The 21,944-nt window shown below is 38.2% G+C and overlaps 1 protein-coding gene across 10 annotated transcripts in view; it reads right to left on the bottom strand.

Moving 5' to 3' along the window:
- The window catches only part of pyd (zonula occludens-like protein polychaetoid), a 662,689-nt gene that overhangs the window by 91,557 nt on the left and 549,188 nt on the right, over window positions 1-21,944 (bottom strand). For 8 of the 10 annotated variants that reach the window (XR_011393435.1, XM_070096079.1, XM_070096075.1 and 5 more), the window contains one exon: window positions 10,137-10,667. The exons of the other annotated variants lie outside the window; for them this stretch is intronic. Coding sequence is in view for 7 of the 8 variants with exons in the window: in XM_070096079.1 (XP_069952180.1) it covers window positions 10,137-10,667 (531 nt within the window). In the remaining variant the exon portion in view is untranslated. The remainder of the gene's footprint in view (window positions 1-10,136; window positions 10,668-21,944) is intronic. 10 annotated transcript variants of the gene reach the window in all.

The raw sequence follows: 21,944 nt of genomic DNA, 5'->3' as shown, positions 1-21,944 counted from the left end.
AAGAGGCCAGACCTGAGGAAACTGGTTCGGAGGAGGGGAGAGAGAAATTGAAGAAGTTGCCTACTTCAAAGATTAAGGAAATATGTGGAATGTGGCTTAAAGTGCAAACCTTTTTTGATGACAATCACCCTAACACAGCTATTGCAAGCTGTGCTGGTGACTATTACACTGACACTGTTGTGAAACACTTTAGGGAAGTCATAAAGGAACGAGAGGTACAGGCCACTATGGACAGATATGTTGTGCGACAGAAGTCCAGTGACTCTGAAGCTGGTCCTAGTGTCATTAAAAGAAGAAGGGAAGTAACCCCAGCAAAGGACTTGACACCTCAAGTCTTAATGGAAGGGGATTCCCCTTCTAAACACTAAGACTCTCTCCTCCTCCCACCCCATCAATCATCACCAGATCTTGCATGCCTTTTTCAGTTTGTGTGTATTAAAATTAATATTTCATGTGGTAAAATTTTTTTTTTTCATACTTTGGGGTGTCTTGCACGGATTAAATTGATTTCCATTATTTCTTATGGGGAAAATTCATTCGCATAACGATAATTTTGCATAACAATGAGCTCTCAGGAACGGATTAATATCGTTATGCGGGGGTCCACTGTACCATCATTTCTCTTCTACAAACTACCAACCACTCTCTAACAGAGTGGTTAGTCACCTTCCTTCCCTCAGCCTCTAGAATTTTTTTGAAAATGGGAAGCAGAATTTGGTGGAAGAGTCATGATTCTTTGAGTCAACAGCAAGTTGTTACATCCAAACCCTCCTGACAAAGGTATCTAGTGAATGATACATATGCTTTTCAGTTTGGGTCACCCTGCCTATGTAGAAAATACCTGACGAGTTAGGGTAAAAAGAAAATATTGAGGTCTGCTATCAAAATTCTTTATGCAATTAAAATGAAAGCCAGTCATCTCAAACTCATCTGAGTTGCATCTCTTTCTTATTGAAGTGCTACATCCAAAGTTCTTAAACTCAGGAATTTATTTGCCATTTGTATACCTACCCCCTTCCTTAACCCTTTGGGGGTTTCGGATGTACTAAATTCTAGCGCCCTCAAATCTAGCGAGAGAAAGCTGGTAGGCCTACATATGTAAGAATGGGTCTATGTGGTCAGTGTGCGCAGTATAAAAAAAATCCTGCAGCACACAGTGCGTAATGAGAAAAAAAAAACTGTGTTTTTTGGATTAAAACAGCGACTTTGCACTGTATTTTCGTATGGTATTTATTGTTGTATTCTAGTTTTATTGGTCTCGTTTTATAGAATGGAAGACATTACAGAAATTGAGATGATTTTGACTGATTTTACAATGAAAAGTGCCTTGAAATTGAGTCAAAGTAGCAGAAATGTTTGATTTTTACCAAAGTTCAAAAGTAAACAAATCATGCCAAGCGTCCAATACACATCAACTGGTGAGTCTAATATTCTTTCACAAGTGCGCTGATATTATTTATACCATTTCTACACTAATGCAGTAGTCTGCATAACAGTAAATCTTATTTTTTTTTTGTAAGAATAAAAATTCAAAGTGGAAAGCCCAAAAAATATAAGAGGGGCCTGGGGATGTGACTAATGAACAGAGAACTTGTTATTTTAGTGCCAGGAATGTCTTTCTTGTTTATTCTGGACCCTATTCGGAAATTGGCATCTTTTGAAATTTGTGTGAAATTGGCAAAATTGCTAAATTCTGACCACTTTATTGGATAGTTGAAATTGGTAAATGGGTGGTTTCTTGTACTCATTCAATAGAAAAAATGGAGTTCTAGCGAAATAGATATGATTTTTGTCGACTAGTACATTGGAATTGGCCGAAAATAGGGCTCAAAGTGGGCAAAATCGCCGATGCGTAAACAAACATCGTTAAGACCGCTAACTTTGTGAGAGCATAATTCCATAAGTTTTCCATCATATTTCATACTTTTGGTGTCGTTATGATCGGGAAAAGATTCTCTATCTTTTCATAAGATTTTTTTTTTTTTTTTTTTTTTGGAATTTGGCCGACCCTGAGAACAAGTCTCTGAGAGGACCTGTCAACCCCCAAAGGGTTAATATGCAGTCATGAAAGACTTGCAGAACAATGTTGCCACAGATACTGTGTTTCACTACTTAATCATTTAATAAAGTAACATGCTGTTGCATTTCATCTTTTCACAGCCACTGTATTGAACAAATTGCTACCTTACATTTTTCTTAACACCTTTTATCATCCGTCAAAGTATCTATGGAGATAGCCTTTTATTTTTGACTGTCACTGCATTATTTATTTTACAGCGGAGCATATTTCTAAAAACAAATATTTTATATACTGTACCGTTTATAACTGAACATAACTCTATGCATGAAAAGGTCAACCACAGATGTTTTTCCTATTTTTCATGTATAACCCTAGTTTTCTGAGGGAGTTTAAAAATAATCAAATGATTCTGATTGTAAATATATTCAGACTGAAATCTGGGATTAAGTACTGGAACTGTAAAAAAGTGCCAAAATTTTTGCAACATTTGTGACACACAGAAAAATAGACCAAACAATAGATAACCATGAGGAAAAAAGGGCCAGTAGGCCTACTGTAGTGCTTCCTATATTCATTTATAATGATTAGGTATGAGTAGACCCTGGCTAGCATGAGCAAGGTCTACTACAGTGCTCCATTTTTTATTTCTTTTTCTTTTTTCAACGTATCAGTTATTCCCCACCGAGGTAGGGTGCCCCCCCCCCCAAAAAAAAACCACTTTCACCTCACCATCATTTACGCATAATCAGTCTTTGCAGAGACGCTCATCTAAACCGTCGTATCTGAGCACCTCTGCAAAGACAGTGGTTATGTGTGAATGATGGTGAAAGTGTTTCTTCTTTGGGTCACACTGCCTCAATGGGAGATGCCAGACTTGTTAAAAAAAAAAAAAAAAAAGGAATAAAGCAGCACTGCAGTAGACCTTGCTTATACTAGTCAGGTCCTACTCATACATACTTAACCATTATGTAAGGACATAGGAGCACTGCAGTAGGCCTACTTGCCTACTTACACACAACCATTATATAAGAAGAGAGGTGCATTGCAGCAAGTGCACTAGGCCATTCTAAGCAGACCCTACTCACATTTAGAACTGTAAATGTATGATTTACATTACAGTTCTGTTCATTGGCACATTTATACATGTCTAGTACATTTGTGGTTGGCAGGCGAGGAACAGGAATAATGATTGACCTTGGAGAGAAGGATTGAGGGAGCAGGTGACACACTTTCTCTTCGCTTCACATGCAATTATCTTCAGCACTCTCTCACACCATAATGAACTAAACAATAATATTCCTTTACATTATCCTATGCAACCATGATTCACATTTTACATTAAAGTAAACAGAAAGAAAATACTGGTTAGCTTTGAAGATGGAAACAGTAAACACACTGATAATTTTGCAGTGATCAGATGTTGAAAATTAACAAGGAAAAGGGCAGTCTTCAGCCTAGGCTCTAGTGGAGTACAAACATCTCACTCTACCTTGCCCTGAGCATCAGTGACAAATTCCTCTATTCTCTTCCACGGACTCTCGTCCTCATTATACACTGCCCACTCAGTAATTAATCGGGGCACTGTATATTAGCTCTTTTTTTTTCTGCTTGAGATTTCCATGGCCTGGGGAAAGCCAGTTGCTGACATTGTGGAGTATGGGCATCAGGCCAGGGTTTAGGTGTACAGTACACCTGATCAAATTAAGATGGGATTTTTTTTGTCCCTTTTTTTATTCTCAGAGGGAATTCTATGTTCCTTTCCCAATTCCTGCCTAGCTTCAGGCACTATTTCTTCCTCAGAAACTAGGAAGTGGGGTTCAATATAGCACTAAGTTGTGATGGCTCTATAAACCCTAAATAAAGAGGCCAGTGCAAATTCAACTACTGGATATATTCAAATTTATTTGTATATTTGAGGTGGATTATGTATACTATATACCCAAAAATAAATTAATTAGTAGGTTGGTAGACAGCAACCACCCAGGGAAGTACTACCGTCCTGCCAGATGACTGTGAAACAGAAACCTGTAATTGTTTTACATGATGGTAGGATTGCTGGTGTCTTTTTCTGTCTCATAAACATGCTAGATAACAGGGATATCTTGCTACTCCTATTTACACTTTGGTCACACTTCACAGACACGCACATGCATATGCATATATATATACATACATCTAGGTTTTTCTCCTTTTTCTAAATAGCTCTTGCTCTTCTTTATTTCTTCTATTGTCCATGGGGAAGTGGAAAAGAACCTTTCCTCCGTAAGCCATGCGTGTCGTATGAGGCGACTAAAATGCCAAGAGCAATGGGCTAGTAACCCCATCTCCTGTAAACATTTACTAAAAAAAGAGAGGAAGAAAAACTTTATAAAACTGGGATGCTTGAATGTGCGTGGATGTAGTGCGGATGACAAGAAACAGATAATTGCTGATGTTATGAATGAAAAGAAGTTGGATGTCCTGGCCCTAAGCGAAACAAAGCTGAAGGGGGTAGGGTAGTTTCGGTGGGGAGAAATAAATGGGAGTAAATCTGGAGTATCTGAGAGAGTTAGAGCTAAGGAAGGGGTAGCAATAATGTTGAAGGATCAGTTATGGAAGGAGAAAAGAGAATATGAATATGTAAATTCAGGGATTATGTGGATTAAAGTAAAAGTTGGATGCAAAAAGTGGGTCATAATAAGCATGTATGCACCTGGAGAAGAGAGGAATGTAGAGGAGAGAGAGAGAGAGAGATTTTGGGAGATGTTAAGTGAATGTTTAGGAACCTTTGAGCTAAGTGAGAGTAATTGTGGTAGGGGACCTGAATGCTAAAGTAGGACAAACTTCTAGAGAGGGTGTGGTAGGTAAGTTTGGGGTGCCAGGTGTAAATGATAATGGGAGCCCTTTAATTGAACCTTGTATAGAAAGGGGTTTAGTTATAGGTAATACATATTTTAAGAAAAAGAGGATAAATAAGTATACAAGATATGATGTAGGGCAAAATGACAGTAATTCGTTGGATTATGTATTGGTAGATAGAAAACTGTTGAGTAGACTTCAGGATGTACATGTTCATAGAGGGGCCACAGATATATCAGATCACTTTTTAGTTGTAGCTACACTGAGAGTAAAAGGCAGATGGGCTACAAGGAGAATAGAAGCATCAGGGAAGAGAGAGGTGAAGGTTTATAAACTAAAAGAGGAGGCAGTTAGGGTAAGATATAAACAGCTATTGGAGGATAGATGGGCTAATGAGAGCATAGGCAATGGGGTCAAAGAGGTATGGGGTAGGTTTAAAAATGTAGTGTTAGTGTGTTCAGCAGAAGTTTGTGGTTACAGGAAAGTGGGTGCAGGAGGGAAGAGGAGCGATTGGTGGAATGATGATGTAAAGAGAGTAGTAAGGGAGAAAAAGTTAGCATATGAGAAGTTTTTACAAAGTAGAAGTGATGCAAGGAGGGAAGAGTATATGGAGAAAAAGAGAGAGGTTAAGAGAGTGGTGAAGCAATGTAAAAAGAGAGCAAATGAGAGAGTGGGTGAGATGTTACCAACAAATTTTGTTGAAAATAAGAAAGTTCTGGAATGAGATTAACAAGTTAAGGAAGCCTAGAGAACAAATGGATTTGTCAGTTAAAAATAGGAGAGGAGAGTTATTAAATGGAGAGTTAGAGGTATTGAGAAGATGGAGGGAATATTTTGAGGAATTGTTAAATGTTGATGAAGATAGGGAAGCTGTGATTTCGTGTATAGGGCAAGGAGGAATAACATCTTGTAGGAGTGAGGAAGAGCCAGTTGTCAGTGTGGGGGAAGTTCGTGAGGCAGTAGGTAAAATGAAAGGGGGTAAAGCAGCTGGGATTGATGGGATAAAGATAGAAATGCTAAAAGCAGGTGGGGATATAGTTTTGGAGTGGTTGGTGCTATTATTTAATAAATGTATGGAAGAGGGTAAGGTACCTAGGGATTGGCAGAGAGCATGCATAGTTCCTTTGTACAAAGGCAAAGGGGACAAAAGAGAGTGCAAAAATTATAGGGGGATAAATCTGTTGAGTATACCTGGTAAAGTGTATGGTAGAGTTATTATTGAAAGAATTAAGAGTAAGACGGAGAATAGGATAGCAGATGAACAAGGAGGCTTTAGTAAAGGTAGGGGGTTTGTGGACCAGGTCTTCAAAGTGAAACATATAAGTGAACAGTATTTAGATAAGGCTAAAGAGGTTTTTGTGGCATTTATGGATTTGGAAAAGGCGTATGACAGGGTGGATAGGGGGGCAATGTGGCAGATGTTGCAGGTGTATGGTATAGGAGGTAGGTTACTGAAAGCAGTGAAGAGTTTTTACGAGGATAGTGAGGCTCAAGCTAGAGTATTTAGGAAAGAGGGAGATTATTTCCCAGTAAAAGTAGGCCTTAGACAAGGATGTGTGATGTCACTGTGGTTGTTTAATATATTTATAGATGGGGTTGTAAGAGAAGTAAATGCGAGGGTCTTGGCAAGAGGCGTAGAGTTAAAAGATAAAGAATCACACATAAAGTGGGAGTTGTCACAGTTGCTCTTTGCTGATGATACTGTGCTCTTGGGAGATTTTGAAGAGAAGTTGCAGAGGTTGGTGGATGAATTTGGTAGGGTATGTAAAAGAAGAAAATTAAAAGTGAATACAGGAAAGAGTATGGTTATGAGGATAACAAAGAGATTAAGTGATGAAAGATTGGATATCAGATTGGAGGGAGAGAGTATGGAGGAGGTGAATGTATTCAGATATTTGGGAGTGGACGTGTCAGTGGATGGATCTATGAAAGATGAGGTGAATCACAGAATTGATGAGGGGAAAAGGGTGAGCAGTGCACTTAGGAGTCTGTGGAGACAAAGAACTTTGTCCTTGGAGGAAAAGAGGTGAATGTATGAGAGTATAGTTTTACCAATGCTCTTATATGGGTGTGAAGCATGGGTGATGAATGCTGCAGCCAGGAGAAGGCTGGAGGCAGTGGAGATGTCATGTCTGAGGGCAATGTGTGGTGTGAATATAATGCAGAGAATTCGTAGTTTGGAAGTTAGGAGGAGGTGCGGGATTGCCAAAACTGTTGTCCAGAGGGCTGAGGAAGGGTTATTGAGGTGGTTCGGACATGTAGAGAGAATGGAGCGAAACAGAATGACTTCAAGAGTGTATTAGTATGTAGCGGAAGGAAGGCGGGGTAGGGGTCAGTCTAGGAAAGGTTGGAGGGTGGGGGTAAAGGAGGTTTTGTGTGCGAGGGGCTTGGACTTCCAGCAGGCATGCGTGAGTGTGTTTGATAGGAGTGAATGGAGACAAATGGTTTTTAATGCTTGACGTGCTGTTGGAGTGTGAGCAAAGTAACATTTATGAAGGGATTCAGGGAAACCGGCAGGCCGGACTTGAGTCCTGGAGATGGGAAGTACAGTGCCTGCACTCTGAAGGAGGGGTGTTAATGTTGCAGTTTAAAAACTGTAGTGTAAAACACCCTTCTGGCAAGACAGTGATGGAGTGAATGATGGTGAAAGTTTTTCTTTTTCGGGCCACCCTGCCTTGGTGGGAATCGGCCAGCGTGTTAATAAAAAAATAATCATTATTACATGTATGGGGGAATACTAAACCTGTAGGGGTCATACAGTGCCTGGGACAATAGGAGGCAATCAAGTTCAATCCAAGGAAGGGGAGGTGAGGTCTGATTCTCTGAATCTAAAGCACTTCACCAGCACCAAGGAGGTATTTAAAGTGGAACATGGTTACTGAGTGTGGTTTTGCCCCCAATGAACTGAAAAATTAATTTAGTGTATGACAGGAACTCGATATACAGAGGACCCCTGCCTTACGATATTAATCCATTCCTGAGAGCTCATCATGAGACGAAATTATCACAAGGCAAATTAATTATCCCCATGAGAAATAATGGAAATCAAATTAATCCGTGCAAGACACCCAAAAGTCTGAAAAAAAAAAATTTTTTACCACATGAAATATTAATTTTAATACACACAAACTTAAGAAGACATGCACAATTAATACTCTACTAAGAATAGAATACATGACACTTACCTCCTTTATTGAAGATCTGGTGATGATTGATGGGATGGGAGGAGTAGTGTGTGTGGAAGTTGTTATTGTTTAGAAGGGGAATCCCCTTCCATTAGGACTCGAGGTATCAAGTCCTTTTCTGGGGTTACTTCCCTTCTTCTTTTAATGCCAATAGGACCAGCTTGAGAGTCACTGGACCTGTCACACAACAAATCTGTCCATAGAGGTCTGTACATCCCACTCCTTTAAGATTTGCCTAAAATGGGCCACAACATTGTCATTGTAATAGTCACCAGCACGGCTTGCAATAGCTGTGTTAGGGTGATTTTCATCCATAAAAGTTTGCACTTCAACCCACTTTGCACACATTTCCTTAATCTTTGAAGCAGGCACAATGGATTCCACAACTGGCATAGGCTTCTCAGGGTTAGCCCCAAACCCTTCAAAGTCTTTCTTAATTTCCATACTAATTATCACCCTTTTTACTACAGGGTTGGCACTAGAAGCTTTCTTGGGGCCCATGGTGACTTATTTTGCAGTTACAAGCACAAAAAACACTGGGATAAGGTGAAATGTACCGAATGTATGCGTGGATGCGACCGCACTGGCTGGCTTGTAAACACTGGCACCCATGGGGCAGCTGAGGCCACACGTGGGACATGTCCCGGACGAATCATGTAAGGCGAGGCAAAATTTTTGCGTTCAAATGCTTCATTTGGCGGATTTAACATAAGGTGATACATTCGTAAGCCAGGGGTCCACTGTACTAACAAAACAGCATCCACAGTATCTTTTTCTGTCACTTGATTCATGTTTTTAGTAACTTTTGTCTTTCCTGGCACAAAGAGAGGTAGCAGAACTTAACACCATATAACCTGAAGTTGTGTACTAATCTTTGAGGCACACACCAAGAGAAATACATTACAACTAAAGATTTTAAACAAGGTAAACAGTATAGATTAGCTTAATGTTAGTTTATACTGTGATGAGAAAATGTTATCTTGTTAATTAAACAATAAAAGAAGTTGAAAGGTTGGCCTCAGTCACTTAAAGTATTACTACAGGGAAGACTAAATGGCTCATATGGATTTAATGTTTATTTTTAATATAATTATGTAGTGGAGAAGAAAAATGGTTATTCCTTCTGCCACTGATCCATTCAATGGGGTGCCTTGTTGGCACTGAAAGGCTCTTGAGCAAAAAAATTAGTACCCTCACCTTGGATCAAACTTGATTACCTCCTGTTCCACAGGTATTGTGTGACTTACAGATTTAGTGCTTACCTATAAATATACAGTAGTAATTTTCCCACCAATGGCTCTTATCTTTAGCTAAACTCATACTGCTGTCCCACCTGGCTGTTGCTGCATTTTCTAACTTTCTTTGCTACTGCAATAAATATTCTACCATTCATTATCAAACTTGCTTTCCCTTTACATCTGTTCTCACTGTTCACATACTTTCTCACATACATTTGATTTTTGAAACACTCATTCTTTCTACACTTACTTTCTTTTAGTTCAAGCAAATAGTGACTATTTCACTTAAATGAATGCCAAATAAACGTGAAAATTTGTTTGGCATGTGATACATTACATACCGGAAGGCAAACAAAGTGTTTGGAGATACTACAAGAGGCCAGCTCAGTCACCCTCAAGTAAGGGTAGTTGCCCAAAAGAAACAAGGCATCAAAGATGAAAGATCTTGCTAGTGAGAACAGAAAGATCATTACAGTGCATACCTTAAGAAATCACCTCTTTTGTACTTAGGTGTCCAGGGATAAGAATCGAGCTAAAATTATTACAAAGAACATGATATTGAATGAATTATAACAGGAACCACTTATCACAAAAGTAGATAAAATACAGTAATTATGAAAGCATGATGTAAACTGGATTAAAACACAATAGATAAAAATTATAATGGTGTATATACAGCAATGACAAACTCTAGTATCGTGGATGAATAAACACATGCACAAGATATTAGCTCCATCCAGAGATGTATCCTAAAATCTATGCAGTACTATACAACAAATGATGGCAACATATAAAGCTGACCATATAGAATGTGCTGTAAAACATGCAGTGCTATGCTACAGCCTGTGTGCTAACCTTGTGCTGAGGGTCTACACTGTTGCCACGTCCAGTGTTCATGTAGTTGCCATCATACTCCAACTCCTTCCCAGACCCAAAATCCTGACCGGACCTCACCCTGCCAGGCTTGCTGGTACGGTCTACTTTGGGAGGTACTTCAGGCCCTGCCTCATTAGTATGACCATTGAGGTATGGGGGTGGTGGGGCCATATTTCCTCCTGGCCCTAGTGGGGAGTATCCCGCCTGGGGGGGCCCTCGGCCAGAGGGGGCATTTGGGGAACGGCGGTGGTGAGGTGAGTGCATAGGTGGGGGTAAAGTCTGCTGAGGAGGCCGGCCACTGTACCCAGGTGGGAGTACAGCTGAGTATGGAGAGCCAGGTATGGAACTCATGCCTCCTCCCCCGCCACCCGTGCTGCTGCTTTGCATGCTTGCAGGAGGACGGGATGAGTACAGGTCAGAGCCATAGGAGCCGCCACTGGCAAAACCATACTTGCTGTCACCACCGTGAGATTTTCTGCGGTCATCGTAGGCATCATTGGGTCCAGGATGCTGTAATGAAGGGGCAGTGCAACATGCAGACCACACAATGCTGTGCAAGAAGCTTCATCATGCCTTATAATCATGAGTTTTACATACATAACAAAAAGCATGAAGTAGTGAGGTATTTATCTAGATCTAATATGTTATAAGGATCACAGTCCTAGCAAGGTGTCAAAGACCAGGATGGAGAAAAAAAAGGGAAATATATGTTTTACATTTAATAATTTCTATTCTGGTAACTAAGTTCATGCTGTGAAACTTTTAAAATAAAAATGTGATAGTTTCTCTAACTAGATAAGTGTGACATATTGTAATAAAAATGTAAAGGCTGCTGCGACAGACACCTTACCATAAGACAAAGACTATACACATGTTACCATCACATAAATACTGGTATACATACCTGACCAGTGATACATATTAGGATTACTTGACTTTATATTCTCAAATATTGAAAATACGAAAGATCACTACAGTATGTCTTGTGTCAAATGAATATATATAAAAAATTCACAAGTAATTCATAATCAATACTTTAAGAGCCTCTTCTGGCAAGTTTCCTTACACCCATTGTTCCTGTTCACCTAGCAGTAAATAGGTACCTGGGGGTTAGTCAACTGTTGTGGGTCACATCCTAAGGGGTAATTTACCAGTGTTGGTTGGGCTGTAAAATGAACTGTGTAAAAAATTTCTTAAAAGATGCTACAGATATTAAAATTTTGTTGAAAACTAAAATTGTGTGTAAAATTAGAGTTGCCATTATCTATAAAACTTTCAGAGTGCCATATGACCCTTGTGGGTTTTGAGCTTAGTTACGATTATAATACTAATATAAAACTTTCAACAGTATAGTAGCTCAAAAACAAATACAGAACTGATTTTAGAATTAGCAAAATAAAATCTTTAAATTTTTTATATGTTCACTCAACATATCATAGCAACCATGCTAAATTTCAATTGCCAATGTATATATACATCACAGTACCCACTACTACATATACTTCACCAACGGTAAAAAAAAAAAAATACTTTAGCAATCATATAGACAAGCCATGGGAAACCTTTCGACTGCAGGCTGAATATGGTCCTCAGTATATTTTGATTCATCTCTAGTGGTGTTATTTGATCAAGACACCATTTTACATATCTTCTGTGGAAGAACAGTAAATGTCTGACACAATTTACTTATCAAGAAGTGTTACACTCACAACATCCTGAAGCTGGATCAAAACACACTTAGAGCCAGTAATTTCCCTTTTAGCTCATTCTAATGATACAATAATTTATCACAAATAATTGATTTACCGGTGGTAAAGCAATGTTACTTCTGACAATACTTGACCAACAAGACAATATGACTAGAAATTATGATATGTGATCTGACAGTGACCAAACACTTCATGCTTTTATGAATGTCCACATACAGAAGACTCTAGGAAATATTGACACCAATGATTTTTATAATTTCATTTTTGTTTTAGCAAGTTATAAAACAAAAGGTAATTATTTTCATATTAAGGTCTTTAGAAAAAGTGTACACAGTAGCAACATTAAGAGTAAGTTTTGTATCAAATTATCCTCAATGATTAATAGCAAGCTAATTTTATTTACACGTCAAGAAATCGCATCTGCTTTTTCGTGTAGAGTTGCAGTGGCTCATAAGTATAAAATATTAGTGATGGAAGACTGTTCAAAAATGTTACTAAGATGGCACATTCCTTTCATTCTTATTGAAATACTTCTTAAATGACACAAGCTTCATAATTTAAGAAGAATAACAGTTACAACTAACTCAAATATTAAGGATGAAAGCTAGCAACATAATAATGGTCTGAGAGACTGAACATAGTCTATCTTTCATTTAAATTCCAAGCCTCAGTTGTGATTTTTTTAGCTTATTTGAGTTTGCACTCAGGTATGCAATGTTTAAAATTCCAAATGTATCATGATTATATAAAATTTAACTTGTTTTATAGCTTTTGGCAGTAACTAAGGATATTTATCAGGAATTATATTAGCTCATGATTAACAGAATATGGGTCATTAATTACAGAGTTCGTGTGCACTATGTACATCATACTACCTGTCATCCTAACTAGCTACCTTAGTTTTCATAAGTCAATGCTTCTCATACTGTGTACTGCCAACCAGATTCAAGCCATAAAATAAAAGGTATATCATTTTATTTATGGTATACAATACTGACAAGCTAATGAGTAAGACATAAGCAAAATTAAATATATTTATTTGCCAAAATGTTTCACTTGCACAGTAGACCTCTTCAAGGGAATAGAGGTAATTTCATGCTTGACACAGTGGAAGAAGTGGAGCGGCAATTTTGAGATGCACAGGCCTTCGGTTTTAATAGGTGGTGTTTGGTCATCCTATCAAGGCTGAGGGAAAGAACACCTCAAAATTCTTTCTCTACTTCCTCCATTATCTAAGGTATTAAATCACCTCTGTGCATGATTGAAGAATGATAGGTAAAAGGGCAAAGATGCAACCAATGTGACATTTTACTGTGGCAATATTTTGCTCTCCAGGAGTTTTATCAAGCTGCTACAACTTGATGCAGCTCCTAGAGTGAAACTGTGCCACAAAAAATGTCACATTAGTTGCATGTCCTTTTACCTAGCATTTTGTCAGTAATTCTACCATTATTACTGAGTGAAAAAGCCTGCTGTGCAGGTGAAATGTTTTGGTAAATAAGGATATCCCAGTATTACAACCGTCTGTCATTCATCAATGAGGGGTATATAGTAGTACTGTACTTTCATTTTCAAAAATTATTTTGATATATCATCTGCAGTAAGTTGAGGGAGAGGCAGGATTTATTTTCAGTCTCCACAGACAAAACTAAATCAGTCATTTTGTCTGTCAGCCATCCACATATGCAATGTTTTCATGCCTTCTTCTCTGTCCTTCCAAATCATCAGTGTTAAAATTAATATAAGGAACTTGGATACGTATATGTACATAATTTGTTTATCACCCTGGAGTTACAAATACTGGTTGTATCTATCATGTGCAAGGGAGAGACTCAGCCTTTGGTGATGCCCTGTTGCATAACTTAAACCTTCTACTTTACAGTTTCTTTGGGGCACAACTTTGGTGGGAAATGAGTGCCAAAAAAATAGTCATGAATTCCTAAGAGTTCCTAATTTTATGATGAAATCAATAATTACCTGACAAGGAAGTAACAACAGATACAGTGGAACCTCAATTGTCATCCAGTCCAGTTATTGTATAATTCAGTTTTCAACCACTTTTTTTCCGTGAAATTTTCCCCATTTTCATACATCCGCTCAGAAATCGTCTGTACCAGACACGTCCGCCTGCCCGCGGGACGCGGCCGCTCATACGTTCATGACTCAGTCTGCCTTTGTTACTCTTTCAGTGAGCATTACTTTGTGCATTCATCCGAAACATTTCATGATACAATCCATTATTTTTTGTGCTTGCAACTGGTAAATAAGCCACCATGGGGCCAATGAAAGTTCTGAGTGCCAGCCCTTTGGTAAAGCAGGTGAGAAACAAGGTAGAATTCAAGAAAGAACTCGTAGAAAAATATGAAAGTGGCATATGTTAAATGTTCATTTATCCATTTCATTAGCCATTTATATTTATTTTTCATTGTTTTCTTTATGTAAAACTATAGTTATTCTCTATAAAATGTATTTTTTTTTTTAATATTTTTGGGTGTCTGGAATGGATTAATTGGATTTGCATTATTTCTTATGGGAAATATTACTTCAGTTTTCGTACAAGTCAGTTTTTGGCCGACCTTCTGGAACGGATTAAAGATGAAAACCAGGGTTCCACTGTAAATTATAACTATTTTTTTCTTTAGCTATGATGACATTAGCCAAGTTAAAAACTAAACAATTCTTTTAAACACAAGCCATTTCCCACTGAAATAGGGGTAAGCAAAAAACACACACACATACATGCATTTATTTTCTTTGACTGTAGGAAGGCATCTGATACTCTACCCTACATGAGACTGGGGCAAAAACTTGAGAAGCAGGCAGAATAACAGGGAATGTTCTCCAGTGGACCAAGAAGTGCCTCATTCAAATAGAATGACCTAAGTTAAATCCCCCTCTGTACTGCACTTTGGTTAGAATGCCCTAGGAGTAAGCATAGTGCCTAGCATATCTCCAGAGGCTCACATCTACCAAAAAATCTCTGCAGTCAATGCTTGCCTGGCAAATCTGTGAGAAGCCTTCAGGAATCTCAACAGTGTCATTCCAGGCACTTTATATGACATATGTCAGGCCCATCTTGGAGCATGCAGCACCAGTATAGAGCCAAAACCTGAAAAAGCACATTAAGAAACTGGAGAAAGAACAGAAGTATGCAACAAGACTAGTTGCAGAGATCAGGGATATGAGCTATGAAGAGATGCTAAAGGAGCTAACAACACCAAAGGACAGAAGGACCAAGGAAGACATAAAACAACATACAAAATACTCAGAAGAATTGATAGGGAAGACAGGGACAGGTTCTTTGTAAAGTTGGAAACATATACACATAGGTAGAACTGGAAGTTAGACACACAGACATCACAGGGATATCATGAAAAATTTCTTCATATCCCTGTGAAGTATGTGTGGTCAGGAAGTGGAATAACCTTGACAAAGTAGGAGTGGAGACAGATTCTGTACCTGATTTTAACCCTTTGAATGTTTCGGCCGTATATATACGTCTTATGCACCACTGTTTCTGACGTATTTATACGTGTAAATTCTAGCGGCTTCAAATCAAGCGGGAGAAAGCTGGTAGGCCCACATGTGAGAGAATGGGTCTGTGTGGTCAGTGTGCACCACAAAAAAATCTTGCAGCATGCAGTGCGTAATAAGAAAAAAAAAAAAGACAATTTTTTTGGATTAAAACGCTGACTTTGAGGTGTATTTTCGTATAGTATTTATCATTGTATTCTCGTTTTCATGGTCTCAGGTGATAAAATGAAAAACGTATTACAGAAATAGAGATGATTTTGATTACTTTCACGATGAAAACGACCTTGAAATTGAGCTCAAAGTAGCGGAAATGTTCGATTTTTACCAATGTTCAGGAGTAAGCAAATCGCACCACACGTCCAATACACTTCAACTGGGGAGTCTAATATTCTTTCACTAGTGCACTGATATTATTTATACTATTTTTACAAAAATGAAGTAGTCTGCATAACAGTAAATTTTGTATTTTTTTGTATGAATAAAAAATCAAAATAGAAAGCAATAGTAATATAAGAGGGGTCTAGAGACGTGACTAATGAACAGGGGATATGTTATTTTAGTGCCAAGAATGTCTACATTGTTTATTCTGGACCCTATTTTGAAATTGGCATCTTTTTTAATTTGCATGAAATTGGCCAAATTACCAATTTCTGACCACTTTATTGGGTAGTTCAAATCGGTAAATGGGCAGTTTCTTGTACTCAACTGACAGAAAAAATGGAGTTCTAAAGGAATAGCTATGAGTTTGGTCAACTGGAATAATGGAATTGGCCAAAAACAGGGTTCAAAGTCGGCGAAATCGCCGATGCGTATATGTCGCCGAGACCGCTAACTTCACGGGAGCGCAATTCAATGAGTTTTCGACCAAATTTCGTACTTTTGGTGTCATTACCATTGGGAAAAGATTCTCTGTGATTTCATAAGAAAAAATAATTTTTTTTTTTTCCAAAAATTTATCGACATACAATGACAGTTTCAGAAAGGGGCCTGCGTCAGTCAAAGGGTTAAGAGTAAATGCAATAGGGTTCACAAGGCTAGGAAAAAGTAAATCCAACAAACAACAATTTGAGAGGCAGGGCCAGAAGCTGAGACTCAACGAAACCACATAGAGGTTAGTACATATGCACACACACTCACTCGCTCTTATATTCAATGCTGTCACATATGCCTGCCGAATGTTCAAGCCCCTATCTCATATTTTCTCACACTTTTTTTTTTTAACCCTTTCAGGGTCCGTCCTGTAGATCTACGGCTTTGAAGCCAGGGTCCTAACCATAGATCTACGCCACGAGCTCAGCTCACTCAGATAACCTGTGAGCGGTAAATTTGGGCCTAGATATGAGAGAACACATCTGTGGTAAGTGTGTACCACTTAAAATAAATCCTGCAGCATGCAGTGCATGATGAGAAAAAAACTGCGACTGAAATTTTGGATTAAAACAGCTACTTTCTGGCGTCTTTTTGTATGTTTTTTACAGTTGTATTCGCAATTTCTTGGTCTTATTTGATAGAATGGAAGATATATTACAGAAATAGAGATGATTTTGATTGATTTTAGTACTTAAAATGGCTTGAAACTGAGCTCAAAGTAGTGAAAATGTTCAATTTCTGCCGATGTTCAAGATTAAACAAATGTCGTCATGAGTCTAATACGCGTCAACTGGAGGGTCTAATGTACATTCGTGAATGTGCAGATATTATTTATGCAATTACAGCTTCTCCTCACTTAGCGACGTACTCTTTTACCGACGCCTTGGACTTACAACGGGCTCTCTGACCAGTATACATACCTAAAAAATGTATATTAGAGAAGATTTCCTCTAATCTGTTTATTACAACATACAGTACATTACTGAATAAGCATTTAACCCTTTGACTGTTTCGGTCGTATATATACGTCTTACGAGCCACCGTGTTTGACATATATATACAGTGGACCCCCGGTTAACGATATTTTTTCACTCCAGAAGTATGTTCAGGTGCCAGTACTGACCGAATTTGTTCCCATAAGGAATATTGTGAAGTAGATTAGTCCATTTCAGACCCCCAAACATACACGTACAAACGCACTTACATAAATACACTTACATAATTGGTCGCATTCGGAGGTGATCGTTATGTGGGGGTCCACTGTACTCACAAATTCTAGCGGCTTCAAATCAAGCAGGAGAAAGCTGGTAGGCCCACATGTGAGAGAATGGGTCTGTGTGGTCAGTGTGCACCATATAAAAAAAAATCCTGCAGCACGCAGTGCATATAAAAAAAAAAAAACTCCTTCCATTTTTTTTAATTAAAATGCCGATTTTGTGGTATATAGTATTTATGGTTGCATTCTTGTTTTTTTGGTCTCGTTTGATAGAATGGAAAACTTTCTTTCTTTCAACACACCAGCCGTATCCCACCGAGGCGGGGTGGCCCAAAAGGAAAAACGAAAGTTTCTCCTTTTACATTTAGTAATATATACAGGAGAAGAGGTTACTAGCCCCTTGCTCCCGGCATTTTAGTCGCCTCTTACAACACGCATGGCTTACGGAGGAAGAATTCTGTTCCACTTCCCCATGGAGATAAGAGGAAATAAACAAGAATAAGAACTAGAAAGAAAATAGAAGAAAACCCAGAGGGGTGTGCATATATGTGCTTGTACATGTATGTGTAGTGTGACCTAAGTGTAAGTAGAAGTAGCAAGACGTACCTGAAATCTTGCATGTTCATGAGACAGAAAAAAGGACACCAGCAATCCTACCATCATGTAAAACAATTACAGGCTTACGTTTTACACTCACTTGGCAGGACGGTAGTACCTCCCTGGGCGGTTGCTGTCTACCAACCTACTACCTAGGAGAATGGAAAACATATTATAGAAATAGAAGTGATTTTGACTGGTTTTACTATAAAAAGAACCTGGAAAGGGAGCTCAAAGTAGGAAAAAAATTTGATTTTTGCCACTGTTCAAAAGTAAATAAATGATGTCATTGTCCAATAAATGTCCAACTAGCCACTCTAATATGCATTCATGAATGGGTTGACATTATTTGTACAATTATTACAGTATTGCAGTAGTCTGCATAACAGTAAATCTTCTATTTTTTGTTTGAATAAAAATTCAAAATAGAAAGCATGAGTAATATTAGAGGGGCCTGGAGATGTGACTGATGAACAAAGAAAATGTTATTTTAGAGCCAGGAATGTCTCCATTGTTCATTCTGGACCTTATTTTGAAATTGTAATATTTTTTTAATTTTCATGAAATTGGCCAAATTGCAAATTTCTGACCACGTTATTGGGTAATTGAAATAAAAAATGGGCAGTTTCTTGTATGTACTCAAATGATAGAAAAAATGTAGTTCTAAAGAAATAGCTATGAGTTTGGTCAACTAGAACAATGGAATTAGCCGAAAATAGGGCTCAAAGTGGGCAAAATCGCCGATTTGTAAATATCTCTGAGGTCGCTAACTTCGCGAGAGTGTAATTCTGTCAGTTTTCCATCAAATTTCGTTCTTTTGGTGTTATTACAATCAGGAAAAGATTCTCTATCATTTCATAAGAATTTTTTTTTTTTTTTTTTTTTTTTGAAATTTTGTGACACCAGGAGACACCTCAGGATTTGGGGTTGTGACAGTCAAGGGGTTAAGAATATACCAGAAATGTTATAAATGGTGCAAAGGTGACATTAAAACAATATCACTACCATTACAGTATGCTCCTAACTTAGTGTCGAATTCATTTACCGACATGATCTTAGGAATGGAACTGCATTGTTAACCCTTTCAGGGTCCGTCCCGTAGATCTACGGCTTTACGTTCAGGGTCCAAACCGTAGATCTACGTCATGAGCTCAGCTCACTCTGATAAACTGTGAGTGGTACATTTGGGCCTAGATATGAGAGAATACAGTGGACCCCCGCTTAACGATCACCTCCAAATGCGACCAATTATGTAAGTGTATTTATGTAAGTGCGTTTGTACGTGTATGTTTGGGGGTCTGAAATGGACTAATCTACTTCACAATATTCCTTATGGGAAAAAATTCGGTCAGTACTGGCTCCTGAACATACTTATGGAGTGAAAAAAGTTCGTTAACCGGGGGTCCACTGTACATCTATGTGGTATGTGTGCACCACATAAAACAGCTCCTGCAGCACACTGTGTATAATGAGAGAAAAAAAACTGAAATCATGATTTTTCAATTAAAACAGCGACTTTGCAGTGTTTTTTCCTATGTTTTTTTATAGTTGTATTTGTGATTTCTTGGTCTCATTTGATAGAATGGAAGATATATTACAGAAATAGAGATGATTTTGATTGGTTTTAGCACTGGAAATGGCTTGAAACTGAGCTCAAAGTAGCAGAAATGTTAAATTTTTGCCGATATTCAAGAGTAAACAAACGACCTCACACGTCTAATACACGCCAGCTGGTCGGTCTAATATGCATTCACAAATATGTTGATGATAATTATACAATTATTACAGTATTGCATAACAGTAAGTCTTCTATTTTTTGGTGTGAATAAAAATTCATTATGTGAATAAAAAATCAAAATGGAATTTTGAACAGAGGAAATGTTAGTTTAGTTCCAGGAATACCTACATTGTTTATTCTGGACCCTATTTTGAAATTGGAATATTTTGAACTTTGTGTTAAATTGGCCAAATTAAAAATTTCCGATCACTTTAATTTGTAGCTGAAACAGTTGACTTGGTGATTTCTTGTGCTCAATCGATAGAAATAATACTAGTGAAACAGCTAAGAATTTGGTTGACTGGAATAATGTAATTGGCCTAAAATGGGAGTCAAAGTCGGCAAAATTGCCGATTCGTAAATATCGCTGACACATCAAAATTCGCGAGCGCATAATTTCGTCAATTTTCCATCAAATTTCGTACTTTTTGTTTTATTACCTTCACAAAAAGATTCTCTAACATTTCATAAGAAAAAATAATTTTTTTTTTTTTTTTTAAATTCTTGGGCACTGGGACACCACTTCAGATTTGGGCCTTGGACCCTGAAGGGGTTAAGTGAGGAGAGGCTGTATTACAACATTGCATAACATGAAATCTTCTATGTTTTGGTGTGAATAAAAATTCAGTATATGAATAAAAAATCAAAATGTAATTCATTTGCAAAGCCTGAAAACATAACTAATGAACAGAGAAAATGTTAGTTTAGTGCCAGGAATGCCTGAATTGGAATATTTTGAACTTTGTGTTAAATTGGCCAAATTATCAATTTACAATTACAGTGGTCCCTCAATAATCGTCCGGCCTGAAAGTCGTCCATTTCAGAAATAGTCCTGTTATTTCGTCTAAACATTGGCTCGCAAATGGTCTGGTAACTCGCTAATAGTCCTTCGTCCCGGACGTGTACTCACGCTCTGAGCCGCCTGGGCCTTCCCTTCCCAGCCAGTGTGCCATTGTTTACCAGTGAGCGATGGTCCCCTCACGTGCTCCAGGGAAATATTTCATAATATTCCATTTATTTTAGTGCTTGCAAGTTATTTAAGTGTTAAATAAGCTACCATGGCTCCAAAGAAAGCTCCTGGTGCCAAGCTTTTGGTAAAGAAGGTGAGAAATACGATTGAATTTAAGAAAAACATCATTGAACAATATGATAGTGTCGTATGTGTGCGCAAACTGGCCAGGATGTATAACAAATCCCGTACAACCATATCTTCTATCATAGCCAAGAAAAAGGAAATCAAGGACGCTGTTGTTGCAAAGGGGGTAAATATGCTGACAAAAATGAGATCACCAGTACTCGAAGATGTTGAGAAGTTATTACTGGTGTGGATAAACGAGAAACAATTAGCAGGAGATAGTCTTATGACGTCACTTATTTGTGAAAAGGCTAGGCAGTTGCATGACGATTTGGTAAAGAAATTGCCTGCAACTAGTGGTGATGTGAGTGAATTTAAAGCCAGCAAAGGCTGGTTTGAAAGATTTAAGAAGCGTACTGGCATACACAGTGTGGTAAGGCATGGTGAGGCTGCCAGTTTGGACCACAAGGCAGCTGAAAAATATGTGCATGAATTCAAGGAGTACATAAACAGTGAAGGACTGAAACCTGAACAAGTGTTCAATTGTGATGAAACAGGCCTCTTTTGGAAGAAAATGCCAAAGAGGACCTACATTACTCAGGAAGAAAAGGCGCTGCCAGGACACAAGCCTATGGAAGACAGGCTGACGCTAATGTTCTGTGCTAATGCTAGTGGGGATTTCAAAGTGAAGCCGTTACTAGTGTACCATTCTGAAAATCCCAGAGTGTTCAAGATAAACAATGTTATGAAGAGTAAATTGTGTGTGTTTTGGAGATCTAATAGTAAGGCATGGGTCACAAGGGACATTTTCGTTGAGTGGTTCAATGAAGTGTTTGGCCCTAGTGTGAAGAATTACCTCCTGGAAAAGAAATTGGATCTCAAGTGCCTCCTAGTAATGGACAATGCACCTGCTCATCCTCCAAACTTGGATGACCTAATTCTGAAGGAGTTTGGGTTCATCACAGTAAAGTTCTTGCCCCCGAATACCACTCCTCTCCTCCAGCCCATG

The sequence above is a fragment of the Cherax quadricarinatus genome, chromosome 52 (genome assembly GCF_038502225.1).
Source record: "Cherax quadricarinatus isolate ZL_2023a chromosome 52, ASM3850222v1, whole genome shotgun sequence".
Taxonomy (NCBI): domain Eukaryota; kingdom Metazoa; phylum Arthropoda; class Malacostraca; order Decapoda; family Parastacidae; genus Cherax; species Cherax quadricarinatus.
The sequence above is the reverse complement of the archived record's forward strand: the minus strand, read 5'-3'. Positions and strand labels throughout refer to the sequence as shown.